The sequence below is a fragment of the Cryphonectria parasitica genome, assembly GCF_011745365.1.
Source record: "Cryphonectria parasitica EP155 unplaced genomic scaffold M406scaffold_2, whole genome shotgun sequence".
Taxonomy (NCBI): Eukaryota; Fungi; Ascomycota; class Sordariomycetes; order Diaporthales; family Cryphonectriaceae; genus Cryphonectria; species Cryphonectria parasitica.
Genome location: NW_024468910.1, coordinates 2,622,606 through 2,649,044, shown reverse-complemented (window position 1 = coordinate 2,649,044; position 26,439 = coordinate 2,622,606). Strand labels below are relative to the sequence as shown.

Here is a 26,439-nt window from a genome sequence, read left to right as displayed (position 1 = left end):
CCCCACAGGCAAGGGATCGTCGTCTATTTCAGGCACAAGTTTTACTGATTCAAACAATCCCGACACACAGGAGGATGTGCTGGAGCTGGTCGAGGTTTCGGACCGCATCCGCGCCCGCAGAAAGGAACGCATCCGAGAGATCCAGTACGAGCGTGAAATGCGCGAGGAAATGGAACGTGATCGCCGCCGCCGCGATCGTCGTGACAGATGGGATGATGAGCGTGAGAGGGTCGTCGAGAGGGAGGTTGTCTTTGACCGAAACCGACGGTACTGATTCATCGACATGATTCTTTGACGACTTCGATGACAACCTCAACCTCTTACATTTCTTTGTCACAATCTATCCTGCGACATTGGGTCCCGGCCTAGAGGACACGCTAGATTGTCGAGGTGGAAATAAGGGGGAGAGAGACGCATTATCGATTGGTAATGACTGCAACGCGTGATGAAGGAGAAATGAGGGGGCCAATGTCAGCCAAGTATCTAACTTGGCCATGAAGAGGGGAGTTACGAGTGGAAACGCTGTTCGAGAGCAAGATGCCACAGAGGAGACGCAGAGGGAAGGTTTGCACTCTTTTTTTCTTTTTCTTCTCTCTTTCCTTTCTTTCTTCTTTTCTTTTCCTTTTTACTTTGCCCCATTCTTGTTCTTTATTTGCACGACGCAGTAGTATCTGTGCGTGTGCACATGTCTGCCATGTGTTCTTGATCATTTTACGAATTTACGACACAAAAAAGTCATGTCATGGTAGCGAGAAAGATGGGCACGAGATAGTACTTGGTGGTCCCCCCCCCGCCCTTTTTTTTTTTTTTTTTTTTTTTATCGGCGTCGGTATGTACACAGGCATTCTTGGAAACTTATGAAGTTATGACCATCCATTTGTTCTCTTGCAGTATTCCGTGAAATTTGATTTGTCTGCCCCACGTGTGAACGAGCCTATCTCGACTGCTGTTTCAGTCCGGACTGTTGGTGAGGTCGCATGTCTTGTGCCTTCATCCAAGCACAACATCGAGCATATTGTCATGATGAGGAATCCTGGGGCGCCGTGACGCCCGTACTCCATGGAGAGGCGAAGATGATTCATGTTGTGCAATACCTGCGCAGCCTGCGCAATGAGCGTATACAGCCCAAAGTAGAAGATGAAGAGCTCCCAAGGCATCTTGCCAGCTGAGTTCGGAGAGAAGGAGGGCACCGCTGTCATCATGTAAGTAGTCCGTTATCAGGGCGAAGGTTGCTCATATCACGATGCCTCGATATCAGCATCGCGCAAGGTAGATCTGTTTTATCATTATGTGCAAGATAAACTTCTACAGACGTAGTCACAGTAAAACCCTGGCCTGCGCATCACCACTTGCTCTGGCGTTGCTCGACCCCTGGATCATACATTCCCGTCTCGGAAAAGTACTTTTCCCACTCCTCAAGCAACTCCTCCAGCACCTTTGGCTCCTCCTTTGCCAGGTCGTGGACCTCGCCCAGATCTTTGGACAAGTCATACAGCTCCCATTCCTCGGAGCCCTGCGGTGCCGGCACATACACAGCCTTCCAGTTCCCCTTGCGAATCGCCCTGCGACCAAACAGCTCCCAGCCATGTACGGCCTGTGTTTCATTGTTATGGACGCTGTCTATCTTGCCGTCCAAGAAAGGCGCCCAGGACCGCCCGCGTGGAAGGACGACCTCGCGACCGCGGAAGCTCGTCCCGGGATGTGACACGCCGGCCATGTCCAGCAACGTGGGCAGGATGTCCATGACGGTCGTGAAGTCGTGCGTCACCTCGCCCTGCGAGAGGGCGAACCTGGGATACCGCACGATGCAGGGACACCTGATGCCGCCCTCGGTCACCATCGTCTTGAAGCCTTTGGACGGGGCCGTCGCCGCACACGCCCACTGGGGGCCGTACCACACAAACGAGTCGGCGTTTCCGATATTGTCCATGGCGTTGTTGTAATGGTTCTCGATGATCTTGGCCAGGGGCATCCCCTGGGTCACGGGCAGGGCCTCCAGCAGCTTGCCCTCTGCGCCGTTGTCCGAGATGAACATGACGAGCGTGTTGTCCAGCTCCCCGGTCTCCTCGAGGTAGGACACCACCCGCGCCAGGTTCTGGTCGATGAGGTCCACCATGGCCGCATACGTCTCCATGCGCCGTGCCGAATGGGCCTTTTCGTCGTCCGTCATCTCTGCCCATTCTTTGACCTTCTCTCCCACCATTGGTGCCGGCTCCACATCTGCGGGGACCAGGCCCCGCGCGATGAGCGCCTCCAGGCGCCGCTGGCGGAGGGCCTCTGGGCCGTCCGAATACTGCCCCTTGTACTTGTCGATCACCTCGCGAGGTGCCTGCAGAGGCCAGTGCGGTGCTGTGTACGCCAGGTAGCCGAAGAATGGCTTCTCCTTCTCCTCTGGGCTGCGTTCCTTGAGATACTGAATCATCTCGGTTGTGAAGCTCTCGGTTGAGTAAAAGTCCTTTGGGATGTCCTTCTTCCGGTCGATGACCACGTTGTCGCGCATCCAGAGATTGTCCGACTTGAGGGCTGGGATGACGAATGAGCCCACGTTCTCTAGTTGAGGCTCGTTGTTGTAGTGGTTGCCCGCCCCAGGGAGATAGACAAAGGACTTGTCGAAGCCGCGGGCATGTGGACAGACTTCTTTTTTCAAACCAAGGTGCCTGTTCGGAATGTGGTCTTAGAATAGCGATAAAAAGAGAAAAAAAATACTCGACGCTGAAGCAAGGAAATAAAAAGTGCAGTCGTTGTACTTACCATTTTCCAGACATCACAGTGTGGTACCCAGCATCCTGCAGAATCTCAGGCAGAGCAGCCACCCTAAAGTTCAAGTACCCTTCATATCCAGGCCTGCCCCAGTACGATGCCTTGGTAGCAAACATCATCTCTGCCATCTGGCCGAGCCCAGCGATATGGTTGTCCGTGCCAGAGAGTAGCATGGCCCTCGTCGGCGAGCAAGCAGATGCCGTATGGAAACCTGTCATGGTCACGCCCTCCTTGGCGAGCCTGTCCAGCGTCGGGGTCGGAATCTCGCTGCCATATGGACCTGTGTCGCTGAAGCCGAGATCGTCGGCCACAACCACCAAGAAATTTGGTCTCTTGCCAGGGGAAGGAGTAGCCATTGTTGCGATGCAGGACACACTTTTTTAGGAAGTCTGTCGGTGATGCAAGGTTTTGCCTCAGATCTTGTTCCCATTGCTACCCAAGGCGACTGCGGTGATGATATAGTACTCAACTTTGGCAACGACTTGCCCTGCAGGTTCGGAGACTCCGGTGTCTTCCTCCGTCCGACCTCATGCGAGGCTTGCTTCGCCTTCTAGAGACCGATGGTGCAAAGACTCGAGTGAAATTCACGTCACGCGATAAGACTGAGGGATCGCACACTAATGCACATCGTTTTCGTTTCATTTTGTTTTGGTCGGCACTGGATGGTGCTTGTTCCTCCGAGCGTCTTGCGTGGAAGCCAGGTGCAGAGGGCGCAGGTCATCAGCCCCGAGGTCTACTGCGGGCATGCCATCCTAACCCCGTTCTCGGCTCCCCGCCTGCGGAATTGTGGGAAATAATGCGACCAGGATGCGTTAGAACAACTGGAGATTGATTGTTGTCTAAGCCTATCAGCCCTCTTTTGGGAGGTATTATTATTGGAAGGACGGAACTTTGTAGATACCGACACAGCGCGCACGCCCTAAGTCTAGTGTGCATGGGCACTGCGAAATTATGGCATTGTCTGATTTTGCATCTTAGGAACTACGCTGAATGGCTCATTGTATCATAAAGTCATTTAACTTATTAATCATCCTTAGGATGGTGTATGCTCTTCTAGATAATTATTTTAATGTAGAACATAAATCTGATTTCTACGGTGTGCTAGACGCTGTAGATACTCAGATAAATCTTGAGTGAGTTGCGGAAGACGAAAAAGAAAGGCAAAGCACTTACACTTAGTTGTGATTGATAGAGGAAACCTTGAAAGGTTACATCTCATCACTTTGTCATAGTTCAAGCCCTCCGATGGGCAGTTACACATCTCCATCAAGCCCAGGAAAAGAGAATATCCGTCGCATAATTTATGCGTGGGTTCTTGCACCTGCTAAGTATGTCGTTGACTAGTATAATAGACTTCTCTTTCCAGGCTGCTGTGAGAACGGCCATCTTTCGAGTGCTTGCATGTTGTAAGTTGAAAACAACATTATCAGTCCGAGTTCGTCAATGGGCCCTCCCAGTCCTATCCTTTCTACTTAGTCCGACAGTGTGTAAATGTCTCAGATGGGATAAGCCTTCAATTAATCACTTCAATCTAATCAGACCGGCGAAGCTCTCTGGGGATCTGTATGCATAGCTGATTGAGACATTTACATTAGGATAGGATGTGCTGTCATCACTCCAGCATTAGGCCACGAAAATTGTTTGTCAAACACCAATAGTCATGTTGCACATTTAATGCTCGAGATCACAGCAGTGCCAACAAAGACCATACGGAACGTTCGACACAGCCTGGGAGAACTAGCGTGTCACATTACCTAAAAGGAGCCTTTACAGCTTTGCTCGAGCGGCTTTGCTCTTATTCAGGTTTGCCCCTTGTGCATTTGTTGTGTTCCATATGACAAAGTCTAGTGTCACTGTCATCAAAAGCTGCATTGTTGCAGAGCCAGGGCTCAAAGAATTTGAATCAAAGGCACTGCACTTGCTGGTTTTGCAAGTGACAGTATTAATTTGCACAGATTTTCCAACATTAAGAGTTCAAAATACAACTCACCAAGACCAGTTATCTGCCAGGCAGACGTTAATTACTACCCGGAAGAGCGCTCGCAATGGATCTTGAGAGATTTATCCGGGCGCAGGACCGAACGGTTAGGCAAGCGTCGCCGATACCTGGCGTGTCGGTCACAGAATACGAACGGGCTCTTGTCGAGTTGCGTGGAGGTCAAAAAAGATCTCCTTGGATTTGTTTCATTTTCCCTCAGATTTTGTAAGTATTTTCTTCCCTTATCGTCCCCCCCCCCTCACTTCCTCTGTTATGCTTTGCGCAGCTCATATGGGCAAGGAATATCACAGACACCCTTTCATGGAACTTTAGTTCGAATGCTAACAGCTCGCGCAGTGGATATGGTAAGAGTATTAACAGCAGATTCTACGGTATCAAGGATTTCAGGGAAGCGGAGTCGTATCTAGAAGACGAAATCCTCGCGTCGCGTCTCAGAACCACGATACAGGCCGTCGTGGAAAGCAAGGAGAAAAATCTCACTAAACTCTTTGGTTGCTCGAAAGAGGTTTCCAAGTTCAGAGCCTGCATGACCCTCTTTTCGCGGGTCAGCACAGGCGAAAAAGCAGAATATTTCTCTACGGTCTTGCAGGTGTTCTTCAAGGGCGACTTTTGCGAGAAGACACTTCAAATTCTCCTGGAATGGCCAACTCAGTAAAGAAAATGTCAAGGGCCCAAATGAAAATGACACATAACCAAGTAACTTTAGGTGCAGGAGATGTTCACGTTGTCTAACAGGTTTTTTCGTAGAGTTATTCAGAGATTGCGATGCTTGGTTCAGGAGTGTGTGACTCCCTGGCATGTATTACTGCCACTGAAATTATGTAAATACCTATATACGCATTAAATGTTTCGTGTATACATTGGAGTCTTCGTGATATACATAATGTGCAGGCTTTCTAGTAATTGTCGATGTCCCCAATGCCACACTGCACTAGCACAGGATGAGATTCAGTGTTGAAGACGAATTGATCTAGGTTGACGACATTCGGGTCCTCGAATGTGAGGTAGATATACTTCAGGACTTCGGCAAAGAAGAAACTAAGGGGTTCGATATCAAATCAGCACGTGATGAGGTTGAATCCGAGAGAAGACAGCACCAGTGAGAGGTTGACTATCCTTTCTGGAAAAGAGGACACCAAAAAGAAATTTGGGGGGGACAGAGGACGGGGGGGAAGGGGTTGCTTACGAGTCCAGGTTATTGCTTTGGCTTCCACCAAACGGCATATTCACATTGTTCACCGTCGCAAAGGCAACACTGTTTCTTGCCGTGCTGTTGATGGCAAGAAACGCGTCCCAGACGTAGTCCGCCCATCTCTGCTCGCCAGTGATACGGTAGGCGTAGAACCAGCTCTCGATGGACTCGGGGAAGCTTGCGTACACCTCATCACCATACTCGATGAAGTATCCATACTCCTCGGCCCACGCGCGCGTTGCAGCATCCACATCCCGATCCGGCTCTGACGGCTGCTCGTCTGTCGCGCTGTCGTACCAGCCCCAGTAGATGGGACCGAGGCCAGTCAGCGTTGTGTTGTACGTCTGATGGCATCCGTCCGCAGCGGCAAGGCCAAGATCGCACAGAGAGTCAAGACCGAGGATCTTGCAACCGAGCAGGAGGTTGCCACCCATGAAACAGCTGTAGTCGTCCATGTAGTCCGTCAGCGTGCCGTTGTCGTCGAGCTCCGAGATGAAGGTCAGGTCCGGGAAGCCGGAAGGGTGTACGGCGAGGTAGCTCGCCGTGCTGGCTGCTGCATCTAGCCAGAAGTCCTTGTAAAAGGTGCTGAAAGGTGTTACAAGTCAGCTATAGTTTCCTTGCGAAGCAAATCGGTTTCCGCGCAGAGCACGTTTGCGGAGTTCTCTTCTTGTTCAAGACGAGATTATCTTGTTCATCAAGTACAAACCTCGACTTCAAGACTCGTGTCGACTTCAAATGACTTGAACGAAAAGGGAAAAGAGCCTGAGGCTTATGCAAAAAGAACAAAAGAAAAGGTGGCAAATCGTCTTCGCCAGGGGCTTTCCAAAACGTACGTTGTGTTTGTAACTTTGTAGTGATACGTTTTGATGAGGTATTCCAGGAATGAGTCGACTGTGGAGTGCCAGCCACCGGCATAGTTGAGCATCTCGCCGCTTGTGGTGTCGAATTGTGTGCCGACCAGACCAGGATAGACAGGCGCAGGGCTGGGGTGCACAAGAGGATACTCGCCGCGGTCAACTAGATGCCTGTAGGTCGCGTTGCCTGTCAGGTCAGACAGCCTGTACCACTCAAGCAAGAAGGTGCCTGCTGAGGCCGTGTTGGTGCTGTTGTATGTGACCCCCGTTGCTGTCACTGTATAAGTTCCCTCAACTGGTGTGTCGGATATGAAATTCCTGTTCAGCCTTGTCAGCTATCAATTGACCTTTTTCTGTTGAAACACAATCACCAAGAGAAGAGCTTCTGGGCCATGTCGTGGAGTGTTTGCAACGATGCGATCTGTGACCCGAGGCTCGAGAAGTAAAAAGGAACGAATTCCTGAGAGCACGTACAGATCCACGGACGCTATTCCGCTGGGCGTGTCGAAACTATATGCGAGCTTGTCGGCCAGGACAACAGCCTGGCTAAGAAGAGCATCGATATCTGCCTCATCATAGCTGGCAGTTGGGAACAGACCGCTCTTCAACAGATCATGAGACGACAAAAGTCCTCCCAAATATCGGATGTTTGTATCAAACACCTCGACATCTCCGTAAGACGTAGTGCTGAAATCAACTGTCGAGATGAACGACAACTGCTTGGCCACAACATCCGTCAAATTCATCACGATGGCAGTGTCAATGCCATCAACAATCGTGACACCCCATCCATCTGTGAAATTTTTTTTTTTTTTTGGTTAGGTCAGGTCATTAATCACTGAGGCTTTCTCCAAACACCCAACACGAGTAAATTTCATCTCTGCAGAATACTTACACCAGTCATTTGTAGCTGTCTCGCTCAGGGGCTGGAGCTCATCATATCCAAACGCATACTCGGCATATGCGTCCCAGGCGTAGAGGTATCCCTCCTTCACGGCAGCTGCTCGCGTTGCGTTGCCGCCAGTTCCCGCCGGAAACGCATATTGTACTGGCTTGCACGCGGGCAGTGTTCCGTTGGAGATTGCAGTTGCTGAAGCTGCAACGGATGACGAGACGGTCGCGGTGGTGACACCAGATAGAGTGGTGGTGGCAGCCGCATGGCTGTAAGAAGGGATGATGGGACCATGAGAAGCAGTGACAGCAGTGGGATTGTGAGTGCTCGTATGATCAGCACCAATCACCACCGGAAAGACAACGAGGGACAGGAGGGCAGCGGTGACGGACATGGTGGCCGATATTCAAGACCCGTAAAGTGGTCACTCACACTGCTCAGTCTAGGCCTTGCCAAGAACAACGAGCGCAACCACACCATTACTGTGATCCTCGGGGTGCTTCTTATAGGAGACCTGATTGACTGTCTCAGACCGGTCTTTTGTCCCTGACCTGTCATTCTACCCTCGGGACCAGCATGCCTGCTGATGTGGATTTACTCGAGCTTGGGTCGATACTTTCATTTAAGCCTGCAGTAGCTGGCTGCACAGACCGAGCCAAGTGTCTTGCCCTGGAGGTCATCATCAGTGATCAACCGACATTATGGTCACACGCAATCCTTGGGAAAAACGGCCTCGATAAGGTTCGGTGGCAGTTCCCATTGGACACACCTAGCGCCGGCATATGCAGGTACAGCAGCAGGGGCAAATTAAACACAGGGAATAAAACCTGGGGTTGGGGTGGACTATCGATTCATTTATGTATCTAATGCATGCCGATCATCCGTTCAACCCGTATCTAATGTCGGTTCCAAATGCTACCACACTTTAGTTGATACCAGATGATCACCAACTTTTCCCGCAAGATCATATGCACTATATGTGACCCTGGGCTTTTCTTAGCAGGTCCTAGGCGGTCGTCTAGGTGGTCGCCTGCACCCTGCGCGGTGTGATCATGGGATGGTATTCATTTGAGAAGGAAATGTAACCTGCTGAATTCAGGCAAGACATGCACTTTGTTTGCTGCAGGACAACCCCAGTCAAAAGTATTTGTGTTTCTCCAAATCTTCCCCTAAGCATTGACTAAGTATCCATGCCAGTAGTGGAAAGTTTGTGGGACCAGATGATATTTCACAACGACCAGAGAGCGACCTCTCGAGATTATTCTAGGGGTATGCCCGGGACATCCAGTCGGTGAAAGAATGATCTCTGCGTCCCACAATAGGGATATCTTTGAGATAATATAGAGACATCCTGAGGATAAACTAGGGACATTCTAAGGGGCTCTAAAGACACTTGGTGGGTAACATACTTGCTATCCTTGTAATCGGACAAACGTTGTCAGCATATAGTGTGCTGTACACTCAAGGACGGGAAGTTTAACTCAACAGGTACATGCTCGGGGTATCAGCGCAATTTCCAGTTGCACTTTAGAATTAGCTATAGAAGTTTATAAATATGCACCGGGATGACGCTGTCAGCGACTCACTCGAATCACTCATATACAATAAGGCCTAGTGGGTCAATTATCTCTGAGGGCTGTATTGCTCCAAACCTTCAGGAACACTGCATATAGTATGTAAGCAAGTATAGCCTGCAGGCATTGCATCACAAAAGCTTCATAAACTAAAGGGGTCAGACTGTTCAGACATAATTCTGAATAACTTGGGAGAATACTGTAGTACATTTCTAGAGTGAAAGCAGGAGTATCCAGTCAGGAATCAGAGGAGGACCAGAAGAGACATGAGAGGAGGCAAAGAACAAGAGATACACCCTCACACCCTCACATCCTCACAGGCAGAGTGGCACAGAGGCACAGAGGCACAGAGGCAGAGTGGCACAGAGGCACAGAGGCACAGAGGCACAGAGGCACAGAGGCAGAGTGGCAGAGTGGCAGAGTGGCAGAGTGGCAGAGTGGCAGAGTGGCAGAGTGGCAGAGTGGCAGAGTGGCAGAGTGGCAGAGTGGCAGAGTGGCAGAGTGGCAGAGTGGCAGAGTGGCAGAGTGGCAGAGTGGCAGAGTGGCAGAGTGGCAGAGTGGCAGAGTGGCAGAGTGGCAGAGTGGCAGAGAGGAAGAGAGGAAGAGAGGAAGAGAGGAAGAGAGGAAGAGAGGAAGAGAGGAAGAGAGGAAGAGAGGAAGAGAGGAAGAGAGAAAACAAGCAAAGAGAGAAAGAAGAGGAGAGACGTTCAGATATATATATGGAAGGGAGGGGAGGAGGTGATGGTAGAAGTGGAAGCAGAGCGAAGGTGCGAAAGGCAGGACAGAGACACCAAGAGGAAGGGACACAGCACGGAGACACAGGAGGGTACAGAGCTGCAAAAGCAAGGGAAGAAGTACAGCGTGGAAGATACATACAGGCTGATGGTGCAGGTACATGGAGAGCCAGTCACACAAGCTGAAGGGGAAGTAAGTACCTAGAAGGACAGGAACATAGACTGAAGGAGCGATTTGAGGTATAGAGGCAGAACACAGTCTGAGAAAGGTACATGTCAGATGTGGGGGTAGTAGAAGACAGACTAAGAAGTGCAAAGACAGACTGCAGGGGCGAATTGCAGATAGACACAGATAGATACAAACTGAAAGAGCGAAGTAAAGACAGAGACAGACTAAGAGGCCTAGGTGGGAGAGGAGGAGGAGGAGGAGGAGGAGAGGGAGCTGCACTTGATTACCAAGGAACTTCCTAAACCATTGGGCCATAATGACATGAGAAAGTTGTAAAGAAACTGCCCTACCTACTAGACTTCTCAGCAGGATGACTGCTGAGGAAGGGAGCTCTAGGAAGCCAGCTGTTGGGCTGCACCGCAAAATGGTAGTGTCAGCGCCTGCTGGGTGGGGAAACGAGGTACACAGAGAGTACACTCCCAACACATGTAGATCAGGCTTAGGCATCTAGAAAGATGACCAGTTTAGTATATTCAGGATCTTTAGAGAGTGCAGATGAAGTTGTATTAAGTATCTGAAGCTGGTTGTTGTGCAGATACTTTAAACATGAACCCATCCAGAGAAATCCATGGCTTGCCCCACGTGACTACAAGCCCTCATGTCTGTATTTCTGACAACCATAGTGGCTGTAAATCTGCTTCTCCCCTCCTCCAAAACAAATCCTCAGCAGAGGACAGTCAAGATTCCAACAACCGATGAATGCTAGACACGGGGACCAAGTGATGGTTCTGGGGACAACCCACTGGGCAGTGCTCTGTAGGTCCCACCATAAGCTGCTGCCATCCCATTTCTCTCCAGCACCCTCTGCGCTAAATCTATTCAGGCACCAGTCTGCTGGTTGACTGCCTCAACTCCCAACTTCTTCTTCGTTTCTCGCCTCTGCAGCCCCCAAACAGTCCAGGTTATGACTGCCTGTGCTGCAAAAGCAGAAGTGCTCCAGGCAAAGCCTTTTCTGAACCTAGGACTATCGACTGCAGGGTAAGTTAACAGCGGCAGCCAAGCATTGAAGGCATATCCTGATGCGTTCATGATACCCAGAACGACAGCACGTTCCTCAGCGTCAGCTCCACAGATCTCGTTGGCCCACGACATGGATAGAGGTCCATAGGCTACAGCAGCCCTCGACAGGAAGAACGAAAACCATTTCAGACCGACTGGAATCGTCCATATGGCAAGACATAGCGAGGTGAAAAATCCGAAGAATGTCGAAATCGACATAATGGCCGCTCGATTTCGCAAGTAGTCCGAGAAGACGGAGAATCCGACCGTTGTGACGAGCTGCACAGCGTATTGAGCCGTGGGTATAATATTCTAGAGGGCAGTCTGTCAGTATGATTCTGTTGCGTCGTCCAAGTTCCTTTCCCTCTCCTGACAGGAACAATGTACAGCAGGATCTCAACTTACCACCATGGTAACCGACCACCCGTTCGCCTTCATCCACAAAGACAAGGGATTGATGCTGGAAGAGGGGCCTGTGTTGATGAAAATAATGTACAGGATCGTGAGGGCCCAGACGTGCCAGCGCGTAAAGACTCGTTTCAAGATGGACCACCCCAGCTTCCGTCGAGGCGCACGACCAACCTCCTCCATACGTTTTTGAGCCAGAGAAATGTCATCGGTCGTGAGATAGAATGCACGTGAGTTCTCGGGCAGATCTGGAATCAGGAAGAAACCAGCCAAGCAGATCGGCAGGCTGATCACACCGTCCATGATGAAGAGCCACTGCCAGCCCGCCTTGCCAAGTGTTCCGTTGAGGCCCGTGTAGACGGCGGACTGGAGATATCCGCTGAACATGCCAGCCACGGCAGAGCTTGCATGGAAAATACACGCTCGCTTGCCCAGCTCGCTAGGTTTGTACCAGCTACCGATCAGGAAGTGGGCAGCCGGATAGAAGATAGACTCAACGAGGCCAACAAAAAAGCGTATGGCAATGACATGATTGCTGGTCGTCGCGGCGGCCAGTGTGAAGGTGAGAATGGTCCAAATAAGCTCGCAGCTAGGTATCCAGACCGAAGGGCGCACTTTGGTGAGGATGAACTGGGAGGGCAGCTGCCCAACCACGTAGCCTGATGTCCACGCAACGTCAATCAGGTTCAACTGGTTCGCGTTCATGGCCAGATCCTCCTTCATTCCCGAAACGTAGGCATTGCTGATATTTGTTTCTAGTATATTGGAATTCAATTAGCTATTCTGAGGTTTCGTGGATGTTTCTTCGCAAGATGACCCGAGGACTTTGATAGTACGGGATGGAGTAGAACAACACAATTACACAAGGCTGGAGCAGCTGGCAGAGATAAGACATACGGTCAAGATTTTTGATGAAATAACCCAAACAAAGAATGGTCAGAAGGGATACATCCAGCTTCTGCACAAACCTCCTTTCTTCTGGAGTCCTTGATGGTTCATAATCCTGTAGTAAACGGTTCAGTCCAAGCACCTCGTGTCATGCATGTGCTGGAAAAGTTCTACTGACCCAAATGTATGACCACCATGGTGGAGTTTTCTCATCTGAAGAGTCACTCACGCTCCCTGTGTTGAAACGAGGGGATTCCGGGGAAGACTCCCGTATGTCGTGTGGATTTTTGACCTCGGCGCCCATGTTGTCTATAAGGAGTGGTGTGAGCACATCAGCCTCGCGATGCTGAATATGTGAAGCGGTCGGTTTGTTAAAAGAAGAAGGCATATTGTCTAGGAAATCGCCAAGGTGGCGATGCGTCGTGATTCTAGGTCTGGACCAGACTCGCCAAGGATTAGTTTGATGGTCTGGGCATAATCAGTCCACACTTGCAGCTCCTAGGACCGGGACTCCATGGGCATCAGTTACAATAAATCAAGACTCTGCGAGATCCTCAAGCTATTTCGCGATATCCGGCCAAGATGGTGGTGTGCATCTCGTGCAGTATAGGTGGAGTTCCTCCTCAGCCGGGCAGAGGGTTCGTAGGTGATAAGCTAGACTCTACCACCTACCTTCACGTTGTCATATCTCAAGCAGCTGCAACAGCTCGAAAAGAAACAAAGATAGGGGCAAGAAAGATGGGATTTGAATGGCCAGGTCCCATAGAATATGATGAAACAAAGTGAGCAATGTCTTGCGAATATGTTGCGATAGGCCAAGTGTCCATGGAGCATCGGGTGTAAGCAAGCCAGGATCACAACAAGTCAAAGGCGAGAGCCATTCACGAGGACAGCTTTATCCTGGTGATTTGCGACGTGTCTTAGGCACAAGGATCCCATTGGGCTTGGATCTTCGCTCTTTGGGTGTGGTTGGGGCGAGCACACGATTGCGCCATCCATCCGCTTTCTTACCTCTTCCACTTCCCCTCAGCACTGATTACAGAGCATGCGAACGCAGGCATCTGAGAACGAGGGTCCAACAAAGATAGGCATAATTGTATATCCATTTCTACAGCTGCTTGTTTTGCAAGAAAAAAAATTCAACATGAATACACACTTGACTGGAGAGTGAGAGAGGTATGCTCAACGCCCGCATCCGAAAGAATAGGCAGCCAAATAACGGTGTTACGAGCTCACCTGAACGTCAATACTTTGCCAACTCCAAATGTATCATGATTAAGCACCGTACAACAGGCTCATTGCGCGCTCTCATAGACACGGAGAAGTGGCCGGACATGTTAAAGGTGGTGAGTGGTGTCCATAGGGTGATATTACTGCGTGCTTTCAAGTGCTTGGCCAAGACTGGCTGAGACATGACTACTTACAATACTTACTCACATGAATACAAAAGTACTTGTATATTACCTTGGCACTATAAGGCCCTCGTCGAATTTGAGCTGAGATTATATTTGTAAGCTCGACCCCAGCCAGACATTCTTATGGCGGGACCAGATCATGGATTGCGGCATTCTTCCTTCAAATAATTTTGCAGTGTCCTCAGATCTCTCCCCCCACACTCTTCACTAATTTGGCACAAGATTCACTCTTCTCCATTTTCTTCTTCTTCCTCTTTCTTAGTGATTGATGGTTCCTCTTGTGTGCGACAGCTGAAGAAGTGAATACTCCTAATGGCCGGAGGAATCCACGAATGGTCTTTGCAGCTGTCAGATGACATGATCTTCAAATCCTGACTTACACCAGTATGTAGTTCACGGCCAGAGCTTGCCCCTGAAAGAATGAGCCACAATGGTCATTTGGAGCAGGTACGGCAGATGCCCTCTGTTTATTTTTAGGCGTTGCAGTCGGGTTACATCAGGGGTTCCGCACAACAACGGCAGCAACAGTAAGAGAACCGGCGCTTATCCTGCGATACACCTGCCTGCTGTGTACATGAGTGGTGGATACTTCCTGAAAAGGGAGGCAAGCCATCCAAACCTCCTCAAGGGCAGTCCGGCGACATGATCCAGGGTCATCAAACCTGCTCCGAGCATTCCCTACAGACTAGTCTCTTGATGCAGACCGTCGACGAGGCGCAGCTGAACCGAATACGCCAGCAAAAAGAGATTAGGAAAGCACAGAGCCGTTTGATTTTCATGCCGGGTTGCTGCCGGTTCCAGGGTGGTGAGTGGGAACAGCCCCAATCGAGGGATAAGAGCGAGTCCCGAGCTCGTGAAGCCCTTATTTCACGTCTACTATGTGCATTAGCTTGTCCCTGAATTTGAGACACAGCACCCTGGAAGATCTACTCCTCAGCCGCGTATCAGCCCTGCAAGGCTGGCCTGGTATTACGAACATGACATTGGCAAGCATCGATCAAGAGATCATCGATGGAGTGATGGACACTGCACAAGACCAAAGAGGCATATCGTTGTTTGCAAACAAAGAAACAAACACATGGACAAACAGAATCCGCCGGGATCCCCCCGAAAAACATTTGGCTGAAGATTGGGCGCCTGCGGAGCTGAGCAAGGCGTCTACAGGGCCTTAATTTCTCGGTTCGTACCGAGAATGCCTGAAACCCTGCTGGCCTCTGTTCATGCGGTTCTTGGGACGTTTCACAGCGACACCAATGAGGATTGCCTACGGGCCTCATCGTGGGTCCAAGGACATGGGTCTGGCGCGTGGTCCAATCTATTTAACCTCCGCAGACCCATGAGATCGTCCCATCTGCCTCTTTGTTTCTTGTTGGCCCATATCATCACTCATCGATCTTCCTCGCAGATCTTGTCTTTCTTTATTCTTTTTTTCCCCGGTTGGAAACCCACTCGTTTCATTCGTTCGTTTCTTTTTTTTTTTTTTTTTTGTGCTTCAGCCGGGGCAGGTCTCCCAAAGATGTATTACCGCTCGTTGATCCTCTCGCTCTCTCTCCTCCCCGTCCTTGGCCTGGGCGCGCCGGCAATCTCTTCTGTGACCGGAGCAATCGCACGGCAGAGATCCATACAATTACCGAAACGTGATGGTGGCCTCAACTCGACAAAGACACTCGACACCGTCAACGGCTTTCCCGACCCTGTGGTGCACTGCTCCGGCCGCAAGCTGAGCGACGAGGGCGACACCGCCTACACAGCTGATCTCGACACGGCCGTCACCTCGACCAGCACGTCCGGTCTGTACGGCTCCTGCGACATCAGCGGCGACACGGTCGACGGCGACGGGGCGCTGGCGTGGAGCAGCGGCACCGTCCAGGTCTACTACTGCAACCATGGGTTTGCGGCCACCTCGTGCGATGTGAACGAGTACTGGCGCGCCGATGCACTCATCACGGACAGCTGCGGCGCAGACGGCGGCGGCTGGGTCACCATCTCGGAGATGAGCATCACCATCGGCCGTGATCCGACCAACAGTGATGGAAGTTTCAGGAGTGAATGTGGAGATGGTCTGCATGGTGTCAACGAGAACTTTGTGAATTTGAACATCACCCGCGTGCGGTAGCGCCGCTTGGAGGTTGGCCTCGGTTCTTCCTGGTTGTGTGGGTAATAAATTCGCTTAATGTCTGATAAGTACTTAAGTACTCTGGGGTTGTTGAGGAGGACGAATCTGGAAGTGCTCGGAGCCGGCAGAGATCTGAGGTTCCATCTACTAAATCTTGAACAACATAATTCTGTACAAATCTGACTAGTGAATTGATACCCTCATCCAGGACTGATTAACTTGGCTCGTCTTCTCTGTCTGTTCTTGAAAAAAATACCTACCCAGTCCGTGCTAGACCTCGGGCCGAGAAGAAGAAGAAGAAGAAACATGAGCAAAATAAACAAGGTCTCGCCCGATGATTTTCTGGAAGCAGCCACGCCTTGTTGGAAGGCAGACATCTTTGTTGAAGCGAACACAACTTGTTGTGCCTTGTACTACCGTCACCTCTACAAAAACTCTACTTAGACTCTTCTCGTGGTAAAATCAATGACTCAAGTGCGGTCGCACCAGTTGTATGTTGTATTTTCCACGTCTATGACACAAGTCCTTCATGTACACGGCTCTAGAAAGGCAATACTACGTAATCACCCTGCAACCGCATTCTCATACATCTGCTGCGAGGATTATCCAGTGCTGGTTATTGAATACTGGGCCTGCCCTTCTCTCAGTTCATGTCAAACATGAACACGTGCTATTACATAGTTCGGGGGCGTATGGCTCCCAGCCAGTTTCGCTGTTTCAAATATTTCTCGTGATGCCTGGCTCTATTTCCTCCAATATACGCATCAATTCCTCATACACACGAATCTGCATCTCCTCACCCTCTTCGCTCCGCACGTAGGCGCTGGGTTCCCGGAGTTCACACGTGTCTAGCCACTTCCCATTTGTCTCGGGCCTGGCGGCTGCAGCATCTACCAGCACCCTTGACCCTGCCTCGGCCGATCGTCCGATGAGGTAGGAAATAGCCGTAAGGGCAACAGACGCTGGAAACGTGTTGTGCCGGAACAGCAGTGTACGGCAGAATCCTGGGTTTACGGTGTTCAGAATAACTGAGCCTTTAGTGTTGCTGATGGGGCTGGACATGTCTTCTGCAAGCTCCTGGACAATGAACTGCTGGAGCAGCTTGGAGGTCTGATAGCGGTCTGGAGGCACCTTGGTTGACTTGAAAGCATCGAAAATGTTCTTGGCCGATTTCTCGGTGAACCGCGCCTGTAGAATCCGTAAGCCGCATGCCAGAGAGATGCGTATGCAATATCTTGGTTTTTCTTTGTTCTTTCCTCTTTCTCTTACCATGATGTGACCTTCGGATGAGACTATCGTCAGCCTGGCCAGGGTATTGAACTTTGCCGATGTTCTCCTCAGCGTGGGGAGGAGAAGCAGCGCCATCAAGAACGTGGAGATGACGTTCACCGTGATCGTGCACTCGAACCCCTCGGCGAGGGTTCCCTCGGCGGAGACCATGGCGACGGAGGCATTCTCGACGACTGCGTCAAGACGATCGAGCTTCCCTGCCCTGCTGCAGAACTCCCTGACGCTGTCGAAACTAGTCAGGTCGAGTGGCCAGGCTTCCACGACGCCGTGGGGCCGCCCCGTTGAGCGCTCGATCTCAGCCTTGGCATGCTGGGCCTTCTCAGCGTCGCGACATCCCAGAATGACCTTGGCCGCGTTGAGACGGGCGAAATGCCGTGCAGCTTCGAAACCCAGGCCGGCATTGGCGCCGGTCACGAGGATCGTTTTCCCCGAGAAATCATGCTTGGGGTATGGGACCGGCCGGAATTGGTTGTAGAAGAAGGTGGCGAGAAAATGACTGCCTTCGAAGTCAGCATTGATTACAGAAGTTACGAAGCAGTCTCAAGGTCATTGGTCAGAAGTTAGTATCATTACTCACAAGTCAAGGGCCGCGATCAGTGTCCAGAGCCATATGAATGGGCTGGGCGTTGAATCACCCGCGGCGGCATCCATGGCGTACTACAGAGTGAAGTTTTCTTGAGTGGAAGGAAGGCCACTGACGCAAAAGCCTCATCACTCTGTATTATAATGGCGCACTGAAACACACACACGAGTCTGTTGCGGAGGAATTGGTGTAGTACTACCGGAGTACCCGGATCCGATACCCTCTGCAATCTTGAAACGTTCCCGCTACTGTACTCGCACGCTACTGCAAGTGGAGACAGGCTTTGAGGCTTTAGTCTCGCTGGCCTTTCGATTGAATAAAGAGAAGAAAAATGAAGAAAATCTCATCCTCACCATGGATGGATTATGGGCCAGTCGTTCCGTCCCGGAAAGGGGGGGGGGGCGGTTTGACTTACAGTACTTACTGAAGTACAGTGCTCTAATAGAGGTCGGCACGGCTAGTCTGTTTTGAGCCTAGCGCCTCAAACATGCAGTTATGGTAGCTTCAAGCATCGCATCACGTTCAAGAGTTTCGCCCTCTCCACCACAACACGATAACGATACACGCCATATCTTCCACTGTTCCTGAGCACAGCCAAATTGGTTTTCCAAATCATGGCCGTCTTCCCCAAGAAAAAGTATGTCTCCGCTGCCGAGTCCAGCACCATTGCAGCGCGGTACCGAGTCGCCCTCGCCAAGCGGCCCTTCCTGCTCTTCGGGCTGCCATTCATGGCCATCATCGTCGCGGGGTCCTTCGTCCTGACGCCTGCCACGGCTATCCGGTACGAGAGGCACGACAGAAAAGTACGACAGATGACGCGCGAGGAGGAATTGGGCGTCGGCAAGGCAGGGCGCAAGGTGGATATCCGGGACGAGTACTATGTAAGTCGGGGAGAGCTTTCTCCAGCGGATCCCCCGTTGTGGTTGCTTGCTACCACTTGTCGGAGGTTTTTTTTCTTTTTCTTTCTTTCTTCTTTTTCCTGTTGCTGACCAAGAGACTGTTTTGTTTTTCTTTCGCAGAGACTTGCCGCAAAGGACCTCGATGACTGGGAGCAGAAGCGTGTCAAGCGACTACCGGGCGAGAACGACGGCACCCTATAGTACACTCGAAACCGCGCATGCACATATTGGTCACGAATGATCACATAATCTATTCAGCCTGTCAAGCGCATAGCATTCCGAGCCGAGTACAAGATGCAGAAGGTCTCGAACGCAAGAGGAAAGTCTTGATGAAAGGCTACAGTGGCGACCACCTGGCTCGCTGGCAGGGCAGATAAAACGCCAGTACCACGCCCAGGTTTCGAAAGAACCCAAATCGATGTCGAATATCAAATATGCTTGTCAGGCTTGGTCGTACCGCCGACAGACCAACCTCGAACAACATGCTCTGAGTGTCTCATTAATGAAGACAAAAGTGGTATCGCAGGTCTAGATCGAGGTCGAAAACCCTTGTGTTCAGGACGCGTCAACCAACTCGGAAGCTCTCTGCTGAGGAGATAATCCCTGGGACGCCCTTAGCATCTCGGCTGCGCCTCATTGCACAATCTGACTCGATCTGAGCCATGGCACAAACAATCGTCGCTGTCAACAGAGGAACCAGTCACTTATTTGTTCCATCCGGGAGGCGGGCAAGGCACCGAGGGGGGGGGGGGGGGGGCGGCGTTCAGGCCTGGACTTCGATGGTGTTCGACCTTGTAGGGAGAAAGAGAAGAGTATTTGAGTTTGGGGCAAGGGAGAAGCTCTCGTTTGTTTCATCTGACCTTGACTTGCAACCCCAGGCAATCCTTTTCTGCGAGGGTGTGCAGCCGCGTCAAGCTATGAGGTGTCAACGGTGAACGAAACCAAAACCAACGATGTCTCGGTAGAGTCTACCTGCTAGGCGATGAAGAAGGACGCCAATTGCCTAGGGATTAGAGGCGGAGTGGTGACTCAGAAACCAAGGCACCAGTCTCCGCCCCGAGCGCAACGCAATCATTGGAGGAGCATCCAGCATGCCAACATCAATAACATCCAAGCCTTTCTTCCAAGATGCTCCTGAGCTCATGATGGATGAAAAGCTCGAGGACGCGTTTGATCAAGCACACAAGGCTCAGCACTCGTATGCCGCAGGTTTGAGTGCAGCTTATCCGATTTTTCATTTGATTCCTTTTTACTTGTCCGGTTTTCAGGATGAAGTCTCTCTCTTTCCACTCCCTCCACGTTTTACCGTGTGAAACCAAAGGAAGAAGATGGGCGGGACGAGACATGCTTGTCACACACATGCCATCAGACGCGATAGCAAGACACGCTTTTGCTCCTAATCTCCGATGAAACGGAACACCAAGCCTCTGTCGTAAACAGCCACCAGGTACGGATGAGGGAGGAACAGCGCTTACACAACCGGCTTATGAACATTCGTGTGTGTGTGTGTGTGTCTGTGTTGGTGTATGAATACGTCAATCGCCTTCGCGGCTCTTGTTTATGATGATCGTTCGGGACACACGAGATGGATCGATTTGAAACACCAGCGCTCACCCCCATGATCTCATCAAGATACTGGATAACCAACCCAATCATCACATTCGCGCAGTAGTCCGAGATCCTGTCGCGCATACGCAATACCTAAGTATTTCCAGGCACGTTGATCAACATTGGATTGATCCTGATGGGCCGCCAGAACAAGATGCTGAGCCGCTGGTGAGACAATGTGGCCGCCTACGATCAGTCCAATTATTACGGGCGGACCATGCCTACAGGGCCGCTAAAGCAGGTCGCAAGGATTTTTTCCGCGTCATGACCATGGCACTGCAGCGATCACTGCTGTAAAATAGCTGGCGTCTTTGTCTGTGCGTGTGTGCTATGGTACAGAGAGTACGTAAGATATGTACAGGAGTTACCTGCTCCATAGGCGATCGAGCGAGACGCAGCCTTGCCTGGCGCCCACCACTTTTTTCCTGCAGGACATCGCGGGCCACATGGTCATGGTCGCACGATTTTAACCTGCATGGATAGATGGGACGACGCGCCGGTAGGGTGGCAGCAGAAATCCATGAACGATGCCGTCGGAGGGTTACATGTAGAGTACGCACTGCTTACCATACATAGCACAACGCACAACGCACGGGACTTGCAGAATACAATCAGCTTTTGTGCTATATTCAGCAGGTAAGGCGATCTACACACACATTTCGCCCAGACGGGAACTTTTGTGATTATTGAGGACCATACCGCACTAGGGCTCTTGTGGCGGCTTAGCTGGAGCACACGCCAAGCTCAGCACTCCCTGGGTGGCTTGGGGGGTTGGGTGGTCTTACCTTCTGGGCACACACACAAACAGTGAAAGTGGCGGCTGTTTGGTATTGTTTCTCAAGCAAGGTCAGCTTTTCCCCGTCAGCCCAAAGTCGTCCACACGACCCACCCCACACACACACACGCATAGTAGACACGACGCGCTGCGTGAGAGAGGAATCGACAGATCACTGCCTGCTTTGAGAAGACCCCAAACTTTTTCAACTTGCCACCCCCTGTTCATCATTTACCAGCATAGGCCCAGCGCCCGGGCCTGCCTGAATTCCTGGGGTAGTTATGATGAAATAGGAAGATAAGGAAATAAAAATAAAAAATAAAAAAAGAACCAGAAGCTGTGTCAATGGACAGAGGGAGCAGAATGGTGAGCCTCCACCAGCAGCGCAAGCGCAGCACATCATAGCAAAATACACAGACAGGTTTGAGGAGGGTATAAAAAAGAAGCAAAACAAAACGGATGTTTGTTGTCAATAGTCTTCTTCAGCCCCACTAGAACTGCTCCACGGTTACGTCGTAACGGCCCCAACCTTTTTTTCTTCTTTCGCTTTCTCCCAATACTCACCGGACTTCTAGAAAGTCATTTCATCCTGACCAGGCCCACTGGCATTAAGAAAAGATTATGACGAAGGAAAATCGGTGACTTGTCTGCTGTGAGCTTGGCTGCCAAAACCAAAAAAAAACTTTCTTTTGAATACGGACAGTCTAAACAGGCTACCCCGTCTGGCCGTTCTCCTGTGCAGCCCATTCATTGGTGTATGTGGCACGTCGGCTTTGGGAAGCTCGGCCGATGACCAAAGGGAGGGCCCACATTCTTGGCTACCTTTTGGATCGGTGGCTCTGCTATATCAAGCGTGTGACGCATGTCTCCACTCTAAGGGCTGAAGATCAAAGAACCCAGGGTCCCTCCCCCCTGTTCGACCACTAAGACTGGGGGTTCTGGTTGTTGTCCATGATGTGCAACATGGAAATCTTGACCGACCCTGGTAAGGAAGTAGACGCCGAGAAAGAGGAGAACAAGACCCCACCCCGATCAAGGGGAAGAAGAAAAGAAGAAAAGAAAAGAAAGTGGGAAAGAGATGGTGTGTGCACAATGAGTGGAGTAACGCGTTCAGGTTGCGGTGCCCGGCTAGTTCGGTTCGAGTAGGAAGAGGGTGTGTGGCTGATGACACTCGTGCGTCGTAACGATCTACAACTAGAGGGCCAAGATTTCTGGGTTCGTGCCATTAGCAGGTCATTCGCAAGAAAAAAAGAACGTGTACCTCTGGCGAAGTATCCTTCGCCTTATTACGTGCAGCTTACTTAGTCTAGTGTGCGCTGCATGCAAGGCACACAGCCCGGATTGGCCGGGAAGCTTTTGAGGAGAAGATATATCAAGATCGCATCCCCGCCCGGCCCCCCCAGCCTGTCATCTGTTCAATTCTTACGTCGAATTTTTCATTCTCTCTCTCTCTCTGTGTACAATAAAGTTGCCATAATTCTACCTGGCGACTTATCATCTCGAGACAAGTCAACCACAACACTGAACCGGACCTGCACACACACATATACCACAACGGACAAGAGTCTCTCACACTCTTTCTTTCTGTCTCTCTGTGTCATCTCAGCCCACCCACGAGGCTGTCCCTACATTCACTCACAGACTCCACACGTCACCAGCCAGCCCTCCGTCACCATGGTCGGCCACACTGGCCACGGGATGTTGTCCCGCTCTCGCAGCCACCACCACAAAAAACTGCGCATTGTGCATCCCATGGATCTCATCGACGCTCAACAATCCGAACAAGTTCATTCCGTCCGGCAGCGCAGCGGCAGCATACCCATCATCACAAGGCGGCCATCATCGTCAGACGGCGGCCTGGCACGGAAGCACTGGCCGCCTATAGAGTGGGACCCGCTCAAGCTGAACCCACCCGTCGCTGCCCAGGGCCCGGAGCCCCCCGCAAGGCTACACGAGCGACAGCCACTGCAGGTCCTGCGGCCCAAGCGGTCCTTTGCAGGCCACGAAACCGCCCGCCGCCCAGCTCGGCTGCATCACTCCGACTCGGGCCTCTCGCTCGAGGCTTATCACGGCTTCGACTTCTCCCTGGGAGAGGCCAAGGCCGTCCACATCGCCGAGCAGAACCACAGCGGCGCACACCAGCACGGCGGACAAGACGTCCACCACCACGACGACGACAAGGGATGGCCCTCGCCGGCATCGAGTGTGGACTCGGGCAAGTCCTGGTTCGAGGACGAGACCCCCGACGAAGACGATGCTGTCCAGCGCAGCCATGAGCTGTGGGAGAACACACCAGGTGCCGGTGCCCGTCCGAGACCGCAGGTCGCGTCTCCTGACGACCCTGGCTACTTTATTCAGCGAGGCGCATGGAAGAGGAGAGCCATCTTCTTCGGGGGAGAGTCCGCCGAGGTCTACCAAAAGGACGATGATGCCTTTCACATTTGAGTGGACGATGCACAACATCGTGGTCCTCCTGGCTGAGACCCGATGACTGTCCTTTCTCTCTCTCTCTCTCTCTGTCTCTTCTTTTTCGCTTTCTTCCACAACCTGTCTGAACATCAACTATGCATTTATTTCTTTATTTTTCTTGTGTCACTTTTTTAGCAAGCGTGGCGTTTTGAGTGGCGGCTATTTGCGGCAGCGATAGGTATTACCAGCCACAAGGGTTCGGCTGTCTAGGATGATTTAAAATTGTACATCGTTTTCATTTTCATGTTCATCATCATCATCATTCACCATTATTTGCTGGACAAATCATCATTACTTGTCAAGAAGAGGGTGGGGGGAATAAGTTACAGAATGTGAATGCGGGCGAGCCGTCACTCGAAAGATCATCATCAAATTCAAACAATCAAATGACGTTTACTACATTGAACATTGAACATGGAAACTTTGACTGTTGCTGCTGCTGCCGCCATCGCCAAACTCATCTACACTGGCCATCTGGACATTAGCACAACCATTATTACACAGTATTCAATACCTGCTCAGCTCTGATTAGTGTAATGCAAGCGAGGAGGCCGATGCTGCCTCCACAGCTGCCTAGCTTTCCCCCCGGATTATCGGAACTTTGATGGGAGCCGAGGCCTGTCAATGAATGTGTCATGCAAGATCCTCCCGCCCTGGGCTTCATTCTTCTATTTCCTCCCTGCCCTCCTCACCCGCGTGTGCTGACGGTCACTGAATCTCCCCCCCCCCCCAAACCCAACCAAACCGGCGCGTGTGCAGAGAGGATCGATCCATTTAAAACCCCCCTGTGCGTCTCTGTCTGACCTCTACCGCCCCCAAATAAAATCAAAAATTAACCGACCGACTCATGGAGCTCACCGGTCAAAACATGTTCTAGTTTCACTCATGCAGCTACAAAGCCTGCAACTCCAAAAAATGTAGACGTGCTTATCGTGATCTGCAAACATAAAACAGGACGTTTCTCCTTTCCATCCCTTCCGCTCCTCCCCTTGTGTTCTTTGTCACGGTACAGCATAGCATATTCCCGCCTGGTTTAAAAGGCATATCATCCCTTTTCACACCCCTCGCCTCCTCCTTTCTCCGATTCCCACTGTCCAGGCCGATCAACAAAAACATCCTCAAGCTTGCTTCAGATTCCTGCGGTACGCTGGTACACAAACATGGCACAATGCATCTGATTTGTTGGTCAATGGCTTGTTCGGACGGGGGACGCCCAAAGTTGGTGCGGCTGCACTGCATTGTGCTTCCTAGTCTAGAGAGACAGAAACCTGCTTTCTGTCACGAGTCGTGTGTGTGTGTGTGTTGCGACCAGGCCTAAACTCTGGCATGGCCAAGTTTGAGTTCGTCCTGTTTGCCCCCCCCCCCCGGCACCTCACAAGCGCGCGGCCCAACCAAGACAAGAGGCATTGGATGACCTTTCACGATGCGTTCTACTACGAACCAGATTTTTTACGCCTCCTGGTGACGATCATAAAGTTTTCTTCTTTTCTTTCTTGTTTGGGGGGCGATGCCAGGGTTTTCCGCTCCCCACTGCCAAATCTGTCGGCCCAGTTCCTCAACTCCAACCGATAGTCTCGGAAGCGGAGATTGCATTTTGTCCAATTTTGGGATGGGAAAGGGTATTGAACTCTGTTATATACCACCCATCACTCCACCCATCACTCCATCACTATTGAAAAACTTACCATAGTACAATGCCACCACCGACGGAGAGAACGTCAAGACGGTGTTAATTACCAGACGAGCATGCCCTTTTGATTCATGCAGCAGCGTACGGTAATTTCACAATGTTGTAATAATACATCTTCCACCCTGGGCTCCGAGTAAGGGCCTTTGTTGGACCGCTCGAAATACGCAAGCCTCTACTGGGCTGGCTCGCTCGCGTCGTCATCCAGGAGAGCCGGAGACAATGGACCGGAGTACATGGCAGAACTGCTGTGCTAAACTTGGATCCTCTTTTGAAAAGCTGATGTATAAAACAATGTGGCCTTGGCGGGCTAACGAATCCATGAAACCTCCTTTGACGTCAATGCAGCCGGCCAACTTTAGTAGGCATCCATGCATTAGACGAAATGAGGCTCAGCCTGTAGGGCTGTAGCCACACCCTTCATGAGTCGCTGCTTGGGACGGACATCCAGACATCTGCTACCACGGTAGAAGAATGTGTTGTTCTTGTATCAAACCTAGTCTGGGTAAGGTCACACTATTTTTACGACAGCCTCAGCGCAATAAAAGTTGAAGTCATTTGGCCTGGGCTGTATGGTCTGTAACAAGTACCATAGAATCTATGTGTGTAGTCATAGCGACACAATAATTTTACTGTTAAGAAATAGTGGAAGAAAAACATTAACTGTCGTGTAACTTGACAATATGTCTGGTCAAGGTAACACAACTTGCACGTCACCTGGGTTGGGCACTTGAGTAATCTGTAGAAGCTCAACCAAATTACAAGCCTAGATGAGACTGAGTACTTAGATGCAAGATGAGCAGGAATGGCATCACTTCAGTAGCATGTTGGAAACCATGCTGGCAAAAGCAAAGCCAATGGTCGGTAGAGGAATTGTGTTTACTTGGGTCAAGTGCGTGACAGCTTTCACTTCTCGCACATCTGGTAGGTCCGCAGAGTGGTGGTTCATGGATGGATATTTGCGAGTTGCCTTTCCCTGAAACAGGAATGAAAACCACGATATTACCTGTCGAAGGGACTGAGCTCCAGTCCTGGCTATTGTGTTTTCGACTGATCGAATCACTGAGC

At 50.9% G+C, this 26,439-nt stretch overlaps 8 protein-coding genes across 8 annotated transcripts; 3 read left to right on the top strand and 5 right to left on the bottom strand.

The window, feature by feature from the left end:
* Positions 1-1,342: 1,342 nt before the first annotated feature.
* On the bottom strand, positions 1,343-3,116 carry M406DRAFT_249215 (alkaline phosphatase-like protein; the record flags this gene model as incomplete). The annotated part of the gene is made up of 2 exons (XM_040916597.1): positions 1,343-2,657; positions 2,752-3,116. The coding sequence occupies 2 exons, from the start codon at positions 3,114-3,116 to the stop codon at positions 1,343-1,345; spliced, it is 1,680 nt and encodes a 559-aa protein (XP_040779630.1).
* Positions 3,117-5,526: 2,410 nt separating this feature from the next.
* Positions 5,527-8,131, bottom strand: M406DRAFT_107515 (family 47 glycoside hydrolase). Its single transcript, XM_040915251.1, has 5 exons — positions 7,701-8,131; positions 7,280-7,598; positions 6,785-7,123; positions 5,946-6,536; positions 5,527-5,797 (listed from the first exon to the last, which is right to left on the bottom strand). The coding sequence occupies exons 1-5, from the start codon at positions 8,089-8,091 to the stop codon at positions 5,656-5,658; spliced, it is 1,782 nt and encodes a 593-aa protein (XP_040779629.1). The 5' UTR covers positions 8,092-8,131; the 3' UTR covers positions 5,527-5,655.
* A 1,446-nt stretch (positions 8,132-9,577) lies between these two features.
* Positions 9,578-10,168, bottom strand: M406DRAFT_250961 (uncharacterized protein; the record flags this gene model as incomplete). Its single annotated transcript, XM_040916733.1, has 1 exon — positions 9,578-10,168. The coding sequence occupies one exon, from the start codon at positions 10,166-10,168 to the stop codon at positions 9,578-9,580; it is 591 nt and encodes a 196-aa protein (XP_040779628.1).
* Positions 10,169-11,053: 885 nt separating this feature from the next.
* M406DRAFT_62752 (uncharacterized protein) lies at positions 11,054-12,742 on the bottom strand (the record flags this gene model as incomplete). Its single annotated transcript, XM_040924799.1, has 4 exons — positions 11,054-11,545; positions 11,639-12,396; positions 12,539-12,627; positions 12,672-12,742. 4 exons carry the CDS (start codon positions 12,740-12,742, stop codon positions 11,054-11,056), a joined length of 1,410 nt encoding a protein of 469 aa, XP_040779627.1.
* Positions 12,743-15,460: 2,718 nt separating this feature from the next.
* M406DRAFT_71647 (uncharacterized protein) lies at positions 15,461-16,060 on the top strand (the record flags this gene model as incomplete). Its single annotated transcript, XM_040925488.1, has 1 exon — positions 15,461-16,060. The coding sequence occupies one exon, from the start codon at positions 15,461-15,463 to the stop codon at positions 16,058-16,060; it is 600 nt and encodes a 199-aa protein (XP_040779626.1).
* Positions 16,061-16,777: 717 nt separating this feature from the next.
* On the bottom strand, positions 16,778-18,001 carry M406DRAFT_337049 (NAD(P)-binding protein; the record flags this gene model as incomplete). Its single annotated transcript, XM_040921209.1, has 3 exons — positions 16,778-17,248; positions 17,330-17,846; positions 17,928-18,001. 3 exons carry the CDS (start codon positions 17,999-18,001, stop codon positions 16,778-16,780), a joined length of 1,062 nt encoding a protein of 353 aa, XP_040779625.1.
* Positions 18,002-18,547: 546 nt separating this feature from the next.
* On the top strand, positions 18,548-19,033 carry M406DRAFT_251255 (uncharacterized protein; the record flags this gene model as incomplete). The annotated part of the gene is made up of 2 exons (XM_040916754.1): positions 18,548-18,814; positions 18,953-19,033. 2 exons carry the CDS (start codon positions 18,548-18,550, stop codon positions 19,031-19,033), a joined length of 348 nt encoding a protein of 115 aa, XP_040779624.1.
* Positions 19,034-22,656: 3,623 nt separating this feature from the next.
* M406DRAFT_107514 (uncharacterized protein) lies at positions 22,657-24,084 on the top strand. The gene has a single exon (XM_040915250.1). It carries the CDS (start codon positions 22,890-22,892, stop codon positions 23,658-23,660), a length of 771 nt encoding a protein of 256 aa, XP_040779623.1. The 5' UTR covers positions 22,657-22,889; the 3' UTR covers positions 23,661-24,084.
* The last annotated feature ends 2,355 nt before the right edge of the window (positions 24,085-26,439 follow it).

Excerpts from the sequence above, each read along its gene's own strand:
- M406DRAFT_107515 (XM_040915251.1), bottom strand. The coding sequence starts at position 8,091 with ATGTCCGTCACCGCTGCCCTCCTGTCCCTCGTTGTCTTTCCGGTGGTG. Across the intron at positions 7,599-7,700 it reads GACAGCTACAAATGACTGGT|ATGGATGGGGTGTCACGATT; the intron begins GTAAGTATTCTG and ends AAAATTTCACAG. Across the intron at positions 7,124-7,279 it reads GGAATAGCGTCCGTGGATCT|GAATTTCATATCCGACACAC; the intron begins GTACGTGCTCTC and ends AAGGCTGAACAG.
- M406DRAFT_107514 (XM_040915250.1), top strand. The coding sequence starts at position 22,890 with ATGGTCGGCCACACTGGCCACGGGATGTTGTCCCGCTCTCGCAGCCAC.